Source organism: Limulus polyphemus, unplaced genomic scaffold (genome assembly GCF_000517525.1).
Source record: "Limulus polyphemus unplaced genomic scaffold, Limulus_polyphemus-2.1.2 Scaffold1896, whole genome shotgun sequence".
Taxonomy (NCBI): Eukaryota; Metazoa; Arthropoda; class Merostomata; order Xiphosura; family Limulidae; genus Limulus; species Limulus polyphemus.
The window spans coordinates 93,885-115,813 of NW_013667506.1; the positions used below are offsets into that span (position 1 = coordinate 93,885).

A 21,929-nucleotide genomic window follows, 5' to 3' on the forward strand; every position below is an offset into this window, starting at 1 on the left:
TTTTTCTTATCTTCTTTTCTACTGTTAGTTTCACTCTTAACATATTAAACGTTAGGCCTATCACTTCTATGGTAGTTAACTTCACACTAACTTTATTCTCTTTTGCTATTATCTGTCTGTCTCCTGCTACCTGCTTTGTCTCACGCTATTTATATCTTTATCACTTAAACGTCTGTCTGTCTTCTCAATGTCAATGAATTATTAACAAAACTTCGTACAATCGTCTGCTTTTAATTCTTATTATAACAAAAACTAAATGATAATAAAATATTCACTCACAAAAATAAATTAATCACTAATATCTAAACCAAACAGTCTTTTATTTCATGACAAAATGTCAATAATATCTGTAGAAGTATCTATCGTATGAAATCAAGGATAATTCAGAAATCACTTTAAAAGAAAAACATTGTGAATGAAAAGATGAAGATTAATATCATGTTAGAATACTGCAGTGGTTGAAAAAATTATGAAAGACCAGACACCCATTTTTCATTTTTTTTATTTGATTGTGTTGTAGCGGGTGTGTAATTCTTGATTAATAGAATGTAATTGATTAATTAGCTCATTGTTTAATCAATTGCCAAAACCATGAATCAGCCAGCTCTAGTATTAACCTATAACAATCATATTTTTAAGTACATGCAGTTCATGAGAGAATAAATATAATACCTATTGTTGTCAAAATGACAATATTTTTTACATAATTGTATTTTTAATCTTCATCATTTACCATAAATAAAACATATTAAGTATGTAATGTATATTTGTGTGACATGAACACTTGAAAGTACTGCTAGACACGCATAAGTTGTTTTATTAGAAATTCTAAAGAAAAATATTCAAGTACCTTTCATAATATTTTCTGAATTTTTTTTTTTTCACACAGCCCAGAAAAGAATGGCTTGAACATTGGACTAATTGCTCAACACATGGATATAACAGAACCTTTGACAACACTTCGGAGTTTGTTGGAGCAACGGTTAGGCATTTCTCTTGAGGATTACACATTCTATTTGCAAGATAACCAAGAGGTGATATTTTTAAAATTATATAATTTGTAAGGATGTTTTTGATCTGCAATATTTCTGTATGATTTACATTTCTTACTAGCATAAACTACCTATGCTCTGTTGCAGGATTTTAAAGTCTCCTCATGATTCACAAAGGCTTCAATGTACCAGTCAAGTGTCTTCATTATCTTAATTATTTCTATAGGTACCCCAATTTGCAAATTATTTAATTGACTTGTTCGCTACCTTTTCCCGAACTTAATTTAATTCAACTCTTAAAAACAAATAGTTTTAATTTAGCTTCTCAGATTTGTTTTTATTTGAATTCTTTTCATTCTATGAATTCTCCAGTATTCTCTGGTTCATATTTTTCTTCCCGCTATTTGTTGTTGTTTCCTAAACTTAGTTCAATTCAACTTTTTTTTTAATTTTCAGATTTGTATTTTTCTTCCCATTTTTGTGTTGAAAAAAGAGTATTTGGCAGAAAACCTCCACATATTGTTCATTCAGTAAGTGAGAATTAGAAATAAAAAATGATAGTTTTCTATAGACCTTCAGGAAGCAGAATTATGAGGTTTAAGGCTATAGGATAAAAAAATTGGCCAAACATTTTTTGAATCACATATATAAAGTAATCTGCACACTCTCAGAATCCCTTTAGTCTGCATGCAAAGCTTCTGGACTCTAGGTTCTTTCCTCTTGGAGCTATGGCAGTCTCACACACACACACACACACACAGGCAGGCTCTTTTATTGTTATACATTTCTCATTTTCACGATGGCTTTAATTATCAACAAGTATTTTCTGGAGCCTAAAGCACAGAAGGTAAATTATTATCAGTTATATGCCAGTAACCTATAGCAAATTAGAATTTTTTCACTAGGAAATTTACATTTCAGAGTGGGTGATGCCTGTAAACTGATGTAACATAATAATATGTAGACATGTCAGAATGTAGTGTTTTTCTTTTAAGTGGAGCACTGTGTTGTTTAAATGATATTATACTTGTAGACATTGATAATAAATCAGAAAAAAACAACTAAATATAATGGTGATTAGTGAGACTACTAGTATGTACAGGATAGCATAAGTTAGGGAAAGTTAACACATCTAAGTAAGAACTTTATTCTTTATACATAGTTTTTATGTAGATGTGTTAATGTATTCTTTTTTACCTTTTTATTCAAATTGTATCTACTCGCATCTTGTGGAACAATAACCACTAAATAACATGAGTTACATACACTTATGTTTTTGGACCGAGTTTTACAGAGATGATAAATCATGTGGTGGTAAACAGTATGTATGCAACTGATTTAGGTTATCAAGCTTGTGAAATTTATACAAAAGTACTGGGAAACAACATACAATAAATTATCCACTAAAGCCTATTAGCATAATATTGATAGAATAAAATGCAATTATCTCTTAATATATTATACTATAAATTTATTATGATCATATTATTATAATGTTGAATTTATGCCTGACATAATTTGAAGTTAGTTCTGATCAGAGTTAAATTCTGTGGAGCACCCTGGTGATTTAGCAGTAAGCTTGAACACTTACAAAACTAAAAATTGGGTTTCTATTCCTAAAGTGGGCAGAGCACAGATAGCCCATTGTGTAGCTTTGTGCTTTATAACAAACAAATGTTTTGTGGATAGGTGCATTACAAAAGCTGTTCAACAAATAACAGGAGTGAAAACATTGTTAGTTGATAAAAAATATAATATTACTACTCTGGACATTTTCAAAAAAAGAAAGGAATTTTGAGGATCAAGGTCTTTTTTAAGGGTTTGTAAAGTTACTTCAAACAATTTTTTTTACTAGCTTTTATGAATACTATATTGCAACTTCAGCCTTATTATATGCAATTGATCATGGAGTATGTATTTATAATATTATTTTATAGGATATAAAGTAAAATGTAGAAGCAAATTTATATGTTGTGTTTTGCTTAGTTGCAGTGTTAACTTATATCTTTATCAAATATACGCTGTACTTAATAAAGGCTTAACTAATATTAGGCCTAAGACAAGTGGACTTTTAGATTTCGATATCTGAGATTAGAATTCTTTTGTATTATTCTAGAAATCCTGTATTTAAATGAGTACTGTTGCAATAAAGATACTCATTTGACTGCAAATATTTTGCGGGTGTCTGCTATTGTTATATTAATTTATTTATTTTGTTATTGTTTATTTAAAAACAGTTAGAAAATTTACATTTGTAATTTATCGCATGGCTAAAAGACTGACATGAATAAGTGTTCTTTTTACTGTTCTGTGAGCATTTGCCTTGTGATCAAAGAGTTGCTAGTTTGAGATGTGTCAGTACTTGTCACGCCTTCCACTGGAACACAAGTTCAGGAAAATTAGAGATCCATCTTGTGGTTTGAGTACGGCAGTGCCATTTCAACATAGGTTGCTGCTAAAGCATGGACCATTGCAATTATGAGAGAGACTGATTGGCCAGTGGTGAAGCTGTTGTCGAAGTAAATCCCCTGACATTGACTTCAGTAGACATTGAAAGTTTCACTGCTGATGACAAGCACAACAATCTGTTGATTGTTACAGACTTGAACTTTCCTGGCACTTAGATTATCTCTGTCTGGACATTAGCTTTAAGGAGGTTCTTTTTGGTTTAGGAATGTAATGAATCTGTCAAAAGTGCAGACTCATTAAATGTTGATGTTTTGTTACAGTGCATCCTTCAACAGGGTTACTGATGATCTTTTGATGGTGGTTCTTGATGTTTCCATTGGTACCAACTTGTTCTGTGGTAGACACCATTGGCTTCTGTGATGGGCAGGCTTGGTTCCATCAGAATATTATATGTACAGTAAGTGACTCAGTCATGTTTAAGTCATCTCTTGGTCGACTAGATGGATCAGCAGTCTTTGGTATCTGCTTCATTCAGAACCTGTACATTAAATGAGTTGGCCAGCAACTCATCTCCCTACATAGCTCTACATCTACCAGTCCAAATATTAAACTTGCTTCTGGAGTTTTGGGGAACCCTGGATAATCTATGGAATCTCCCAGGTTGCTGAAGATATAGCTCTCTAGAAATGTTTTTCCATGTTGAGTGAAATGGGGTGGTTCAAACTAATGTTCAAACTGGCTAATTGCATTGATATAAGAAAAAGCAAGAAGGGTCAAGAATATGATTTTATTTAGAAAAAAAGTCAGGATTGAAATGCATGGTCAGTCTAGTTCTGATTTGTCAGATGTTCAAATGGAAGTGATGCTGTAAGAAGTCATACTCTTTTGATGTTGTGATCCAAGATATAATCATTCCTTCTGCATTTTTAAAGTTCATAAGGCACTTCACTGATACATGGTCCATATATAGTGAAATTTCTACCACAAAGATAGTGACAGTAGTGTTTAACAAAGACCACAACTGTGAGAAATTCTTTCTTTATTGTCCAGTATTTGCTTTCAGAAGTCATCGACGTACAACTAGCATATCTAGTCATGTATTCTACTGTGTCATGCAACTTGATCAATACTGCCATAGTATCTAGCAAGAATTCACAGTCTCATTGTAGATATACTCACTTTGGTGAAATACTTGGCCGCATTCTTCAGTTCATTTAAAATATGAATCAGTGCTAGTGAGAGAAGATAACCTTTCACCAACTTACAGTTAACACGAAACCTTGGCATACCATCCTTTGTCCTGATAATCACTACTTGAGATGATCACACACATTGTGAAGACTGTATGGTTCTAGCTTTCATCATCCTTTTATATCAGTGCTGGCTACATTCATAGCACTTCAGAATGCTTAATTCAAGATGCATTACCTATATCTATGTTATGGTGCATTACAGTTGTGTAACCATATTGGCCACCTGGTCCCACAAACATAACAGGATATGCAACCAACAAATCAGTGAGCTTCTTCTGCTGTGTTGAATCTAGATTGCTTGCACAATCGTCAAGTGTATCTGCAACTGCATATATTCTTTTGGATGTGGTGTAACAGAAGTAACTCCAGTGGTACAGTAGTCTCAATTATTCCCACTTTGCTTGCCATGCCAATGACCATTTCTGTGGGAAGCTGAATAGTTGATTATATTTGTAGAACACAAGGACTACACCTCTCCTTGGAGAAATAACTGTTTCAGTTAATGCTTCTGCTTTCTGGACAAAGAATGGGGAATTTCATGTGTTGGCTCTATCACTGTGTCATGCAAATACAGTGCATTAGACCGTGTCCTCCATATAACATGTAACTGCCTTTGTTTGGATGAGAATATATCTTACTAGGAAGACCCTTGAAGAAATTGTTTATGAGGATATACTCATGTTCTGTCAAAGCCATTACAGGGTATGTCTCATCATAAAATCGGTGCAGGTTTTCTGTGTGAGCAGGCAAATTATTGGCAGGACCTCTCTTTCAAGCCTTGTACTAAGCCCTATTGAAACATCAGCACAACTCAGCTACAACTGCATTCCAGTTCCATAGTTGTTCATCACTCAAGTGTTCAACATAATTAAGGACTGAACCAACTAAGTGTTAGGGTCAAATGTTGTGCCACCTGTTCCAGGCAGTGACCTACGTGAAATGCTTCAGGAAATGGCTTGTAGCCTTTATAATAGTATTACACTGTTTGAAGTATGTTTTGTACATGAAAAAAATTTATAGGTGCTTCATGTCTGGCTCTCAAGCCACTATGCAGCCTACATGTGTTTAACAAATAGTGGGTGATTGATAATCAATTCAACTAGGAGAGGGTCAAAGTGCTGTACTGTATGTGTGTGGTTTAATGGCCAATGGTTTGTTTAATTCTAAAACTAAACTGAACAGATTCTTGCCAGATTTACACGTGGCTAGGAAATGTGTCAAATGTATATGAACATAGTGATAAATATTGTTGCCAGGTTTAATACATATTCTTAACTTGTCATTTTGATGACAAACTTGCAGTCATAGCATTGTATCTAGCTTTTCATTGTTTATTCAGTATTGGACAGTTAGTGAACCTCCTACAGTCAGCAAAAAATACTAAGGATATGTTTCATACTGGAAAAGAAAATTTCTGCAGAGTATATTTACTAATTTTTTTTCATATTAAATTTGTATTTTGTTCTTTTTCAGATATGTCTTTATAATACACTGCTGAAATGTCAAAATACTAAACTGTAGATTAACCTTTATCATTAGTGAAGAGTGTTTTGGCTAAATATATATTAAATTGTTATGAGAGTAAAACAATAGAAAGAAGTTATTCCCTCAAAAAAGCGACCCCCCACTTCTGGTGCATTCATATATATATTTTTATAACAAATATGATCTCACATCTGTTCGTAATTCATAGCATTATGAAAATATGAAAATAATCCTAGAGTAAGATATTTTATGGCCCTGTAATGCTCATACTATATTTCTAGTATTAATACTATATTTGATTTCAAACACAGTTTCACAAAACTGTTCCAACATTCAGTCAGCTAGAATATGTTTTAGCATGCAACTTTTATTGCTACTTGACTAAAGATTATAAATTATCTTAAAGTCCCATTAGCCTTATTAACCAGGTACAAATTTAAGTCAACTTACTTTATCTCTAAAACTTTTTCTAGTAAAAATGTGATGTGTGAGCATATCAGGGATTTCCTACCTTCTATATTAGTATAGAATTATTTCAAGTTATTGATTATCTAGTATCCACACTCGTGGCAGAAACACATGGTTCAGGATGTCTATTATTATCTTGTTCTAGCCACCACAGTCTTTTGTTTTTTTAAATAGATGATGTCTTGTATCCTCAAGGATATTTCAGAGTATTTTGAACCTGAATTAAAACAAGTTAAAACTGGAATATGCTTTGCTGGCCAAACTGTGACAGCTAAAAATGATAGCTGACCAATGCTGTTGGGGAATAAAGGTCATAAGGTGATGCCATCCACTGAACAAAGAAAGTAAGCTGATGTTTGAAATTCAAACACACTTTCTTAGTTCATTTCTACTTGGCTTTCATTGTGACTAGTTTGGCAGAGATTCATTTCAAAAGATGAAAAACTATCTAGCTACTCCATGAACTAGTAGAAGTGATCGTCTACTTGTCTATGCAAGTACAAACACAGTTATTATGTTGTGTCTAAATACAGATTTTTTATACTGTCATTTAAATGTGTCCAATCTGTTTATTTCTCACGCAACTTAAATTCAGTCAAGTTATCAACTACAGAACACTTGTTATTTTGTGATCAAATCTGCTGTTATATGAGGGTTTGCCTGGAGAATAACTGACAGTGTTCTACATGACTAAAATAATACGTCAAAGCTCCTTTTCCCATTGTTGAGAGTATGTTCAATTATAGTCATATGTTTGATTCTTCAAAGGTAAATAGTTTGACATATCAGTCATCAGAAATTATAAAGTTATTTTTATTGAAAAATGAGAATCAAGCATTAATAACATTACTAGTGTACAGCTATATTTTTGAAGCCCCTCTTTTTTATACATGATTATATTAAACTATTATTTTCATGTAATTTGGACATTATTCAACCATGTGACTTTTGCATGTATTTTTTTATCATAATATATTTAACTTTAAACATTGTTGAAATCTTATTTAGAATGTAATACACCTCACCTGATGATGACCAGTTAACCCAATGAAGCACAGTGTTTTGGAACCTTTTTACTTTGTTTTCATCCATAAATAGAGTATTTTAAATTTTTTATGTGCCTGAATTATTCATGAAACCTATATGAAATTATACCAAAAGCTTTCAAGCAGAAAATACTGTAATGTTTTATCCAAATTTCTAGAAAGATGATTTGAAATTCCTTTAGCAGAATTTTTTTCCTTGATGAAACTTTCTTTTATTTGTGCTAGGCTGCAGATCAAAAGATCCAAGGTTTGAGTTTTGATGCCATTGAACACACCTCTCACCATCAGCTGTGGGCATGTTATTAAAAGTGATAACCAATTTCATTATTTGGTTCAAAGAATTAAACAAAGTCTTTGTAGTGGTGGGTGCTGCTAGTTGGCTGCTCTTCCTTTTGTCAGTAGTCAAAATTTGGGATGACTATACCTCAACCCTAAGGGTGTGTGACCTGAATGTTTAGACCATATGTACATAAATTGCTGTACTGTCTTTTATTCTTCAAAATGTTTTAATGGGTTCTCAGGTTGCTCCCAATTTTATAGAACATATTCAGAATATTTGTTTGAATTCTATTTGTCATCTTTTATTTTATGAACTATACATCTAGTGTTCATGGGTAGATTTGCTTGATGAATACCAACACCATTAAACAACTAATCATTGAGGTCATTTGGCCAAAACATTGGCCATGTAACTTTTGTTTCCCCCTCACAAGGACTTAAGCCATTGCATTGTATTTTCAAACCAACCAACAAACTTCTAAAGACACACACCTTGACATAGTAGATTAAATAAAAGAGTAAAACTATTTGAATAGTATAATTGTGTTCAAAATAAACAATATTCTACAACATAATATTCTAGCAAATGCTGTTAATGTGTTACTTAATTATTTTTTATTTTTTTTTGCTGTTTGTGTAGTTATTTATTTAATTGACAAACAGCAAACCAGATATCAATTGCAGCATTTCTTTCAAATATTCTAAAAACTAGAAAGTTTGTCTATTTGGTAAGTGTTATAAGATTATTTTTTCTGTAATTTCCGAAATGATGTTTGAAGACTAAATATAGATAAATCTATTAATTTGAGATCACTTTTTAAGTTTTATTTAGTCATTTCAAAACATTTTGATAACTTATTTAGGTCTGTTTTAGGCTTGCCAATTGTGTATATATGCATTTACACTAGAATAAGTAGTTTTATTTTAAGCTTAAGATATCTCAAGGAATAGGAAATTTAATATATTATATTTTTGAATCAAAATTACTAAATGAACATTTCAGGAAAATTTTGAATCTATAAAAGGATAAGATATTTTGTTGTGCTGTAAATGTTAAAATAAAAGTACATGAGGGAGCAATAAATACCAATAATTAAGTATTGACGAGTATTTGATAATGGAATATTTGTTCCAAAATAATTTATTTTAGTCTGATCACATTAAAGGGGTTTCTACATTTATATAATTTACCAAGTTTCTGTGGTATATCTTTTACAGCTTGATGCTGATAAAAACTTAGTAGACCAGTGTGTACAAGGAGAAGGATTAGTACAGATAAATGTGCATATTAAGGAAGAAGAAGGTAAATACCATTTTTGTTATTTAATGTAGTTATACTTAGTTTTGTACATTTTGTTCTTTATTATTTTTACATTGTATACCCCCCCCCCAAAAAAAAAGAAGTATAAAATATAATATCCCATATGTGAGGTATTTAATGAAGAAAGTTTTACATTTTCATTGTGTAATTTTTATATCAACTTGTACTGATGAAAATATAAATTCAAAGATGCTACTCATCACTACACAGAACAAATAACTAATACCTTGCACCACTGTCAAAAAGTTTTTGTATGTGCAACAAGCCTTTGAACAAACTCCTACTTGTACATGTAATAAGGTACTGCACCAGTCTATAATGCATACAATCAGCATTAGACTATACCTATTGACAAATAGGATGGTGACACATCTTCCATGCACAGTACTCCCCTTGAGCACTGTGTATGCCAAAAGCTCAGTCTTTTCCTCAGCACTCCAGTGTCCAGTCTGTTCTTTTTTTCATTAAGAATTATGGAACCCTTGCACTTGTTATTTTCAACTCTTTGTTAGCATTTGTAAGTGTTATCTTTTTTATTTTGAGGGTGAAAGATAAAAATTTTTAGATGAATTTCAGTTTGAGCTCCAGAAATGAATTACTCTTTTTTGTTTATATTACTTTGATTTCTTCCTTTAATCAAAATACAAGATTTTATGACACCTGTTTCAGAGTCTGTGATATAGTTGGTTTGAAAGGAATATTCCTTATCATCCTTAATCCAATTTTCAGGGAACAGTTGTTTCTGAAAGTACCCTCACCTTTGGTCATGTGGGAGCTTGGCTTGTAAACTTTGTCCACCAATGAACTCACTTTAGGTCACATATTTCTTCTCTCAGGAGCTTTATTTGTGTTTTGGGGCTTGCACCAGTCTGTTGTTACCTCAGTTCTGAGGGCTTTCATATGGAGAATGCACTCATTGGGTCTGAATTTCAACCATTACATGGACATTTGATATCTCCTAGTCCTGGCCTGAGAGGCATCATGTACTTAGACCTCTATTTTCCTTTGAGAATCTGCTCACTTGGATTTGTTGGTAAGGCTCCTAAATCAGTATTGACTCCCATTCTGTATCTGATTCATTTGAGAGTCTTTATTATCTCATTTTCTGGGTGGTAGGGGCTTAATCTTCTTCTTTACATTTCCTAGATATGGAGCTTCTGGTTTCTAAAGCTGTCACATCTCTTTTCCTTCCTCTTCATGAGGTTCTGCCTCTTCTGGGGACTCTATTCTCTCTTGTATCCCTTCATTGTCTGGACATGTCCTTCCATGGCCTCTGGCAGATCGGTGGAATATATCCTTGATATGTAAGTAGTTTAATGAGCTTGCCAACATTTTTTTTTTACAGCTGTCTGGACATCCGGATTTGATCTATTCTGGCAACTCCATTATCATTTCTTACATCAACTGACAGCAAGGTACTTAATCTGAAAACATCTGCTTTATTGTTCACAAGCTCCACATTTATGACAAACAACTTCCAGTTGTCAGCCTTCCATGTTGTGGTAGCTTTGAATTTAGTGGTGAATTGGCTGTCTCATCCAAACCAAATCCTTTTATAGAATGGTCCTTACAAATTCTGGTTTTCTTGTGGATTCATCCCTACTCTGGGAGTCCTCTTTGTGACTCCCCCTTTTTTCAAAGCTTCCACCTTTTTCTCCAGTCCCAGACTCTTTGGTCCTGAAAGTATTTCCTCTGAGTCTGGATTGGTCAACCTTCTTTCTGTATGCCTATCCTCATGTTTGACTTCTTCCAAGAATGCTATATTTAATTTACAGTACTCCTTGCAGGTGTAACAGGCAGGCCACATGGGTTAGTTGTTGGAGCTTAGACATTACCAGCAGTCACACCTAATGTATATTAAGTTGAGGATTGCAGTGGCAAGTGGAGCACACAAGTCACTAATTCAAGGAAGTTTATGGTTAGAATAAAGAATTTGACTCTGAGACTAAGATTCAAATCCATATCAAAACTATTAAACTCCTCAAGTGTAATTGGTAATTGTTCTTTAATTATACTTTCAATAACATTCCTTAAATTACTTTAATCGGCATCGGTTCAGTCGTTATTTATTTCATATTTTAATCTACCTTGGTTATTTCTCTACAGTTAGTGTTGAGAAAACAAGAGATAAAATATAAAAGTTTTACTAAGAAGACTTTTGATATTCATGTAGGAGGTTGTAGAGGTTATGCAAATGAACTATGAAAACTGTAAGGTGAAAATAAATATTTTTATTCTTAGCATGAAAATCAACTTTCACTCAAACTGACTCAGTAAAGACTGAAAATTTATAGACAAGTCTTTACTAGTAAATTCATAGATGCAGTATGTATAGCTTCACAGTTCCAAGGTTGGTCAAGTTCACCAAATTAATTTTTATAGGATTATATAGTAAAACAAATAATAAAAGTTGTGCATAAATGAGAAATGTTACATATGACAAAATTAAACATGAAATTCAACAAATATTTTGAGTACTTTTCCAGTATTTAAATGGTTTAGAACTGAAAACATTGTTTACATAATTTTTTCCAGTCAATTTACTTTCTTTTTTTTTGCAATGTCAAATACTCTAATGATTAAATACACTAACAACTTTCAGGTTGATAGGAATCACGCTTGATTTGACATTTTAGTTAACTGCAAATGTTTGAGAAGATTCAGTATGAAATTAAAAACCAGTAGGGGTATGTGGTTTGAATGTTTATCTGAATAATTGATAAGTTGAACATAAAATGAATTTTCTCCTAAGCCTAAAAAACATAAATAATGTAAAATTTCTAGAATAAAAATGAATATCAAACAGTTATTTACCATTGCAATTCAAAAAGTATTTCTTTTTTGAGTTTCCCTCATGCTTTTAACAAACATGTGACTAAAGTTCTGAATTGCAGAGCATGAGACAACTTACTGTTCTCCACTCTTCCATGTTAATTATTACAATCATACTTGGAGGATGCATATAAACTTTGCTTTTCCACCATAATTCAGATTTCACAGTCACAGTGTAGTTGTTATTGAAATCACATGTATCCCAGTTGTGAGAAAGTTAGAGTTAATTATATGTCTTTGAAATTCATTTTAATTCGAAAAGTTTAAAATTCAAAACAATCAGATTTAACTCTGAAATACAAAAATCCAAAATATCCATATAAGAGACTGGGCCAAATGAGGACACTCAAAAAATGCATTCTCCTTAGCAAGGTGTGAAGGATCACACTCAGCACCCTTTAAATAATACATAAAAGATGGGAAGTCAGGGGTAAATACTTACCTGTGGAATTTTGATATTCTCAGACATGGTTATGGTGGTGATGGTGTAACAAGTAGTTATGGTTCAATTGCAGTGTGTGTCCTATACCTGTAACTGAGGATAAGACCATTAGTAGCTCATGACTAAACATGCTTATAAAGCTACGGCACCCTACATTCACATCCAATAAGACTGGGCATGTCACGAAACTGGCCCAGTCAGCTGGCACCCAAGAAGAATCAAAAAGACCCAGGCACACCCAAGGATGGACTCTACAACACAAAGACAGTGTATTAAATAAATTTATTCTATGACCTCACACTCCTGTAATTCTTAAAAAGAGGGGTTGTCATAAACCAAGTGTGGCCCCAAGTGTTAGTTAAGCAATTAATAGAGAATAACTCACCTGCTAGGGATTCTATCTGGCTTGAACAATGACAACCAGAGGAGAAATGATATAACTAGTTTTATGAATGAATTAAAATTTGTCCTTATTCTGGCATGCAAGATATCCTCTAAAGGGTGCTGCAACATGGAAGGCAGAGACATTGCCAGGTGTTGAATCATTTTGGTGAGCAGCAACTCAAAATTAATTTTAAGATGTATGGGAACATACCAGTGAACAAGATGGATCAGTTGCACAAGTCAATTTGTTAAAGGAGCTAGAAAAAGATTCATTATTCATTGCAAGGTATAAACAACATTTCTCAAGACTCTCAGAAATATTTAGTATATGCAAGATATTGATGAATAGCTTTGAAAGGACATAAAAAGCACTCTTCTGAGTGAGAATGAAAATCATCCAGGGTAGGTAACACACTATGGAAAATAGTGGTTATTCTCTCTTGCAGCTCAAGGTAGGAAGGCATGATCAGAGTACAAGTATAAGGCTTTTCAAGAGAATAAGGTATAAGAAGCATCAAGGGCACAGATATTAGAATGTCATCCACCCAATACCAGTAATAAAAGAAGATATAATTGAACAAACAAGTCAGTAACAGTTCAAGAGGGGGTGGGGTGGAATCCAACAAATGTATTACCAAACCCAACTCCCATTTTAGTACGAAGGCTCAGAAGAGGCATTTGAATAAGAGGGACAAAAGGGATTGATAGAACCTGAAGGTGGCAGATAAGGCAGCTTTGTAACGAACTAAGGAAAAAACTGATAAACCACAGTTAATAAACAAATACATGAAGAAAAAAGCAATTTGTTGAGAAGTTGGAGATAATAAGGAATAACATGTCTACCAACTCCAGAAGATAACCCAACAAGAATTATAAACCAGAGAAGAGCTTCTGCAAGAATGGGCTAACAATTGAGCCACCTGTTAAGAGAGTTTGGCTTTTCAGACAAAACACCTAACAACAGCCAGCTGTGAAGTCGTAGACATTGAGCATCATTGTGGAAAGTGAACATTCAAGGTTGTCATAGATGATTCCACAGTATTAAAGGAATTAATTCCCCTTGATAAAATTGAGGTAATAGGGGAAACCCATGGTTGAATTGTCCAAATTGGAGAGATAAGGAAATCCAAGTAACTTATCTTGACCAGGACCCAAGGAAGAAAGCAAAGTGGAGGGTATACATGAAGGAAGAGGTTCTCCCAAAATTAACTCGGGGCATTCACTGCCAGAGAACTTGGATTTGGAACTGGAGACCAATAAAGTTCAATATATCAAAGGCATATACCATCAAATAACCCAGATGTATGCAAATCCACAGAAAATCAAAGGGTGAAGGATCCACTCTGTGAGAAGAAGGTGATGACTTTGAGAAAGAATTGGCCAGAATATTTATCTCACTGGGAACATGACAGGCTCAAAGATGAACATGCTAAGAATGAAGCCAATGAAGTAGTGAAACTGCATATAGAACAAATGCTGCAAGAATGAGTACTTCTGGTATCATCTTGTTTTCCTTTACAGTACGGTCTTCATTTTAGTTTCACATGAATATGAAAAATGGACAAAAGTATATGATTGAAGGTTTTTCTTGTGCTTACCCTCAAAACTTAATAAGTTGTGAAAAGAAAAATGAATATGTACATGAGATAAGTTGAATTTATGGTTGTAAATGAAAATGCTAAAAGTTAGATTATATTATTGCTTTAGTGAATATTATGATGCTTTTCCACAGACTTTTAAATAAAATGTGAAAATAAAGACCAATATATGTATAAGTTAATGATAAATTAAGTGATGAAATTAATTTTATAAAATAAATATGTGCACCAGAAGAAATGGCAAAAAAGATTGCAATTGTGTATTTTTATTAAATGCAGATGCATTTAAAGTATAAAGACAAAGAAGAGATTTCCATATCAGAAATCAACTCTGATGATGGAATAATAAGTACACAGGAACAAAGAAGAATTTAAAGCCCTGAAATTATATTGAGAAGCAAGTGAAGAAAAGGTTTATGTACTTATAAAGAACACAAATATTTGTTAGCAACAGGTTACTTTATAATATTAACACTGTAAGTAAGCCTCAAAGTGCATTACAAAAAATTTCCACAGGAGATTTCTTGAAAACTATTAAGAGGCACTTAAAGACAGTAGTTCCTAACCATTTTGACCCGATACCTCTCTCATGCACATCGTATACAATATATACCCTCTGCTCTATTGCACTGTATACGTTTATAGATATAAACACCTACACGTATACTTATATACACATCTGCAGAATGTAAACCAGAGTGTAGAAGTGAACATAACTGCCATTTTAGTGTGATCCCTGGGCTTGAAGATCCTTTACAAGCATCGAGATATCTCGCATTATATTTGTAACAGCATTTACTGAAATCATCATAGGAAACCAAGTCCGACAAGACCCTCTTTAGTGTTTGGCAAACTCCCAGGTGGAGAACCACTGCTTTAGGAGACAAATAGGGGGTTAAAATGTACCAGGGTTAGATTGAGTTTAATATATTTAAATATACATATACATCTCCTCCAATATCTTAAGTACTGAGTGTCAATATCAAAATATTTAGAAGATATACCAATAAGGAACCATGAAGTTTAGAACTGCATAAAAAATTTATACACAGAAAATTTTAAATTGTGATTGAATTAAATATGAGACATTAAAGGTAACAAGTAAATTTATTTCTTAAGTCTCACTTAATATCTTTAATTTGGTTCTAAATACTGTAAAAGTCCCCAACTTTGGAGATGAAGAAGCTATTTGCATTGGGTATAGCATGGTTGACATTTTTCTTTACTTTCACTTTCAGGTTCTTATAATAAGTAACATAAATAACTGTAGAGCACTCTCACTTTTATATAGTATGAGGAGAATGTTTACAAGTAAGTTAAAAAAAAAAGGAGTTTAAGTTGGCATAAATAGATTCACAATTTTGTGAAGAACAAGTCAATTATAAAAGAAAAAAAGGTTATAGTTTAGAGTTGATCTACTGTCACGTTGAGCTAATTTTGATTTCCTCTAACTTATAACTTTAAAATATTTAATGCTTTCACTGGCCTGGAAATTTGTAATTTTGTATCACCACACAGAAAGAGTATTCTCAAAGTTTACCTCTTTCAAAGTTCAAAAAAAAGAAATTTTAGAATATGTACCTTTTTTTCTGTTTTGTTTTTTTCTATTTAAAAATATACATGGAACTGGAAGAGTTGTTTATCTGTAAATGTGGCAGCAAAAGAGTTAACTTTAATTTCTGTATCTAGTAGTTGGCTAATACTTTATGTTGTAACCCAACAGCTTAATGGAAACCTCTATGGATTACTAAAAAATGATGTGATTTAAACTATTATAATCTGATGTAATATTGCATCAAAGTACTACTACTAAATGTAGCCAAGGCTTTCTATGCCCCATAACTTAAAGACCGAGACTGATTTAAACTTGGAACAGCTAGCACAGTTAGCCCCCATATTCAACAAACAAACAATGCAGGAATACTAAACACTTATTCTATTATCTAATCACTTTAGAGATAGAAAAAACATATGATTTTAAATGCTAAAAGTAACCTTAGTTTGTAGCTATAAGTTATTTAGCTACATAATCAAAAACATCTTGGATGTGAAAAAAAAAAAGGTGCGGCCACAAAAGGATTAATTGGCAGCTACACTGATAGCGTTGATAAGAATTTTACAATAAATATTCATTCATCAGTTGCGCAGGCTGCATGTTTTGTTCAACTTGGGACATGTTGGTGGGTAAAACAGAATATGTGGCCTATCTAACTCATGAATGATATTTGGGTTCACACTGAGCATTTCACCTCCAAGTTAGGTGATGGCATTAGTATGCCTCGTCTCCCAAGGGCTTCAGATCAGTCTGCCCTCACTTATCATAGGGTGGACTGTCCATATCTAGACCAACAATTGTTGATCCATTTCCTGTTTGAGGCTCCTCACAGGTACCCTGAGAGGTTTTCTGGGGAAGTCCTCTTCCTCTTCACTTCCACATTGGTCCACCTGTTGTCCTCGGTTCTGGCCCTGCAAATGTTGGTTATTTGTTGTTGGGACCTTTTGGGTTGTGATGCCATATTGTCTCCCAGCTCTTTATGTACGGGGCCTTCTGATGGCCCCATTTTTGAGACGTTTCATGTTTAACACGATCCCAGAGTCTTTGGAGTCGTCAACAATCCACCCTTTCTCATTTGGTGGTCCATTTGTCCCTGTCAGAACCAATCGTGGAAATTCCTGTTTCCCTACCCTCCCCTTCCTAGCCGTTACATGTTCCTCCTTCCCACAGTTTCACCGTTACATGTTTTTTACAACGACGCTTGGTACGCCAACTAGTTTTGGTGACTACTTGGTGGGTTCGGGTCCAGTGGGAGCTCATCTGGCGACCTTTGTTCATTGGTGGAGCCCTTTCATCTCTGATGTTTGGGTTTTCCACATTTTGTCAGAAGGATTTGTCATACCTTTTCTTACCTTTCCTCCCTTGCTCTGCATGCCTTTTCTCCTCCTCAGGATCCTTTGTCACTCCAGTGTCTATCTGAGGCAGTGCAAGACCTCCTCACACAACAGGCTATCGAACCTGCTCCATGAAGTTTGGGGGGTTTCACTCCTGCCTCTTTGTAGTTCCCAAAAAACCAGAAACTAAAGGCCAGTCTTTGACCTGTCCCGTCTCAATTGATATGTACATACCCCACACTTCACCATCATACCTTACTCTTCGATGGGCTTTTTATCCAGGTTTTTGATGACCAAGATGGATGTCTTTAATGCTTATCTGCATATTCCCATATCAGAGCATTCTCGTTCTTTTTTTCAGTTTGTCCAACATGGGGTGATGTAAAGTTTTCAAGCCCTACCCTTCAGGCTGCCTTTGGTGCCATATATTTTCTGTCAGGTGGTGCAAACCTTCACTCTACATCTTCATGCCCTGGGGTTGTGCTTTCATTTCAATATGGATGACTGGTTTCTTCTAGCTCATTCTTTTACCTGTCATACTCGTCAACTCCTTCTTGAAGCTGCTTGGGTGGGCTGGTTCATCAAATTTGAGAAATCCTTCCTTCATTCTACTCAGTACCTTGTTCATCGTGTTTGCTTCAACACCCTTCTCAGTCAGGCTCTACCTTCTCCTCTCCAACTCTGGCCAATCGGAATGCCCTGTCTGCTTCTTGACTTTCTGCTCGTGAGTTCTATTGCTTTTGGGGATGAGGTCTTCTATTACTCCTCTCATACCACTCGGCCAGGCTTGTATGCAATCCCTTCAATTTGTTCTCCATGACCAATGGAACCTTGCTTAGGATCCCTTGGATGCTCCTATAACCCTTCTGTCCTATATCATGGATGATCTCCAGTGATGGTTGGACAAGGCTTGTACATTGTCCTGCTTCCTTCTCCATGGCCAAAATTACATTTGTTTATGGTTGCATCCCTTCAGCACTTGGGTGCATGGGTCAATCACCAGGAGGCATTGGGTCATTGTTTTTTTGAGGAACATTCATATCAACATCCTCAAACTCCTCGCTTTCATTGGACTTTCTTCCCATCTCCAGATATCATCTGGTCATGATTCATTCCGCAATTCAATAGTGGTGGCTCATGTCGACCACCAAGTTGGCACCCAGTCAAGATCCCTGTGTTTTCTAACATTGGATTTTCCTTTTTGGCCCATGGTCACCACATGTATATCAAGAACGAGTTAAGCGTATCTCCAACAAATTACTTCACACTATAGAGATTATAGGCATATCATAGATACTTCTTCTTGTTTTGGGTTGTAGGTGAAGATGGTATGGTCCTCATCCTACTCTTGCATTGATGTAGTTGACATGCCCTAGCCACTCTACACCTCGCAATCTCCACCCGTGTGTTTTACGAATCATACACAAGGGTGACGAGTATACCTGGCTCAGAAGTGGTGCAGTTCACCTTTTCTGATATCCTTATCTCTTTCTCTCATGGTCAGGGGGGTATTCTTCAGATGCTTTTGGGGGAGCTTCTGTTTTTCCCTCACACCGGTTGTTCCTCCTACTTAGTGTGGGATTTTAACTAATCTTGTGAGAGGAGGTAAGTGCTGTATCAGAAGTTATAATTTTCCTCTACTGAAAATGTATTTCCGATAGGTACTTATCTGCCTCACACTTCCCACCCTTTCTCTCCACTTCTCTGGTGCTCAAACTTAGAAGTGAAGGTTTGGTAGATGAGCGTAGAGGGAGTCACATGCATCATGTGAACATACTATGCTTCTACTGGTTAATAGACGACGCATGATAATTTACATGAGAGACACGTTGGAACTTACTAATTCCAACAAGGGGAGTGCAAGGCTTTTAGCATGCGTAAAGAAAACGTTCACATGTAGAGGACAGTACTGTACAAAAATAGCCAGTCTTGTGAGAGGAGGTAAGTACCTGTTGGAAATACATTTTCAGTATAGCAAAATTACAACTTTTCCTCTCTAAAACAGTGTTAATAACATCTCTATAGTAATGCCATGAATACTGGATTAACAGTTTCTTGTCATCACCCACATGCACTCGGTACAGACATATCAAACATCATTATTTATGCTAATTGCTTAAGCTAATATCATATGATACTAAACACTCTTTAATTAGGAAAATTTCATAAACTTTAGCAAATTTGTGTTTAAAAGTTGCCAGTAATGAATAATAACCATCCACAGTATGTTTCCTTTGAAAACTTGAGTTAGAAACAGCTAATCTAGTTTGCTTGGCCTAACCAATAATTATGTATCTGCATGTTCTTTCACCCTATAGTTTTGCTGCTTTAAATCAGCTGTTTTTAATCTTAATGACAAAACCTAAAAATGGTCCACTTTTACTCTTAGGTGAAGCTGTAGTAAAATTTTAAACTGATAGCTCACTTGAATTTTTGCATAGGCATACACAAACATTTTAGTCAAAATGGAGCAGTTTTGATTGAATAACTTTGCACATGTGGCTTATATTTAGACCAAATTAGATACCTAATTATAGGTTGTAAAAATCTATCAGTGTACCAAATTAAAAAAAAAAAATCCATAAAAGTTGTCTTCCCAGTAGTACAACAGTATGTCTGTGGTCTTACAGCACTAGAAACTGGGTTTTGATACCCGTGCTCGTGGTGGGCAGAGCACAGACAGCCCATTGTGTAGATTTGTGCTTAACTTCAAACAAACAAACTATAAAAGTTGAGTTTGTTTTTCTATCAAATAATATTTTTGTACTTTGGTGCAAAGAAAAGAAAAAAAAAGAAAGTGAATCAAAATTGGAGATTTTATATCTCGTGGATTTCTTAATGAATTGCCTAAAAATTTGGTATGTGAAGTAAGGGTCTAGTAGAGCATGTCCACTGAAAATGTGTGATATTTGAATTACCACAGTTTGAGCTACAGAAAGTGGAAAATCACTAAACTATCACTTCTGTTAGTAACACACACCGTGTCCTGCAGGTTTTTGTGGCCGCATGACACACTACCATGTGTATTGATTGGTTATGTTTCCTTTATTGACCCTGTACAAACACTTAAATACAGTAATAATTTAGTTCACATAAGTTTAAGTTACCAAATACATCCTATCAATACCATATGGTAACAATGTTTTTATTTCAAGGCATCTTTCTGTATAAATTTAATACTTGATGTCAGTTTTCTTCCTATGCTACTAAACTACATTTTATTAAATAGTTGGTAATTAACTTATTATCCCTTAAAATCACATCAACCTTCAAAATCACATTTCTCAGTTAGTAAAAAGACAAGTTTTATACTTGACAAGTACAAAATTATATTTGTAAGCAAAGTCATCTTATGAAGAAAAAAAAGTTTGTTTAGAAAAAATAAATAAGATTCAGGAATGTTTCATATTCATGTAGGTTAACAAATACATGTGTGCATAATGCTTCCTAAACAGAAATGTGTTACTTTATGTAAAAAAAAGTAACAAAAAAAATTCCAATTTATTTTTCAATGTATTTTGTATACTTGTTAGACATAAAAAAGCTCAACATTGTAGATGTTCTAAAACCAGCAGAAGAGTTGGTTTCTATGGTACCTGAAGAAGGGGACCAAGTCCAACAAGGTTTGTTTAATTTTTCTTTAATTTCCGTTATCTTAATATGAGACAATTTTTTACACAGGTCTTGTAATATTTATTTACTGCAAAAGAAAAAATTCGTAATTTAGTGTTGAACTGTCATCTATCAATTTGCAAACACATGCAAATAGAAATAAAACTATGCACATTATATTCTCAATTGTGTTAAGACTTGGATATTGACATATGAGTTAATTATTAATTTATTGTGAGGTGTCATTGCCAAGACAAGTGTATGTATAGTTGTGAGTTCATAACTTCATGCATCAGAGAAATATTTTAGCTATCATTAATTGGTAAGTTTATTGCCAGACAAGTTGTTTAAAGAATACTATAAAGCTGCTGGAGTACTAAGGTAAATGGAACTTGAACAGGATTTTTCTTATCTCATATTCATACTTAGAACTGCACACTTCACTACAAAGATGGAAGAACCAGACTTTGAAACTACTTTGGCTATCAGTTTTCAATAAGTGTAAGCCAACCCACATAATTAAAAAAGTATAGGTATTTTTAAAATATATCTATCTACAGGATATTACTATTATACTCATCAGTAAATTTGTCATGAATTATGTTCAAAAAGAGAGATTTATAGAAGATTATATTTTACATTAATTATTAATGCTTCATTTATCATCGTACACTGGTTAAGCTGGAAAAGCATCTGGTTCTAAAAGGAAGAAAGTTTTGTTTGAAACGCTGTTATTGTAACATATTATTAATCAGTTAAAAATTATCAGCAGATATGTTATAGTCCTGTACATTTATTGCTTATACCTTAAAATCTTTACCCATTGTTGCATTTTAGTGGATCTCTTTCTTTCATCTAAGTAGGGGGTTAATCCTATCTAAACTTCTGATTTGTTCTCCCATTTGTGGAAATATTTATA

At 33.9% G+C, this 21,929-nt stretch overlaps 1 protein-coding gene across 3 annotated transcripts in view; it reads left to right on the forward strand.

Annotated features, from left to right (window-relative positions):
* Positions 1-21,929, forward strand: part of LOC106465288 (GA-binding protein alpha chain-like) — an 85,687-nt gene that overhangs the window by 17,211 nt on the left and 46,547 nt on the right. For all 3 annotated transcript variants that reach the window (XM_013925493.2, XM_022393154.1, XM_022393155.1), the window contains 3 exons: positions 890-1,034; positions 9,151-9,235; positions 20,932-21,021. In XM_013925493.2, the coding sequence (XP_013780947.1) occupies positions 890-1,034; positions 9,151-9,235; positions 20,932-21,021 (320 nt within the window). The remainder of the gene's footprint in view (positions 1-889; positions 1,035-9,150; positions 9,236-20,931; positions 21,022-21,929) is intronic.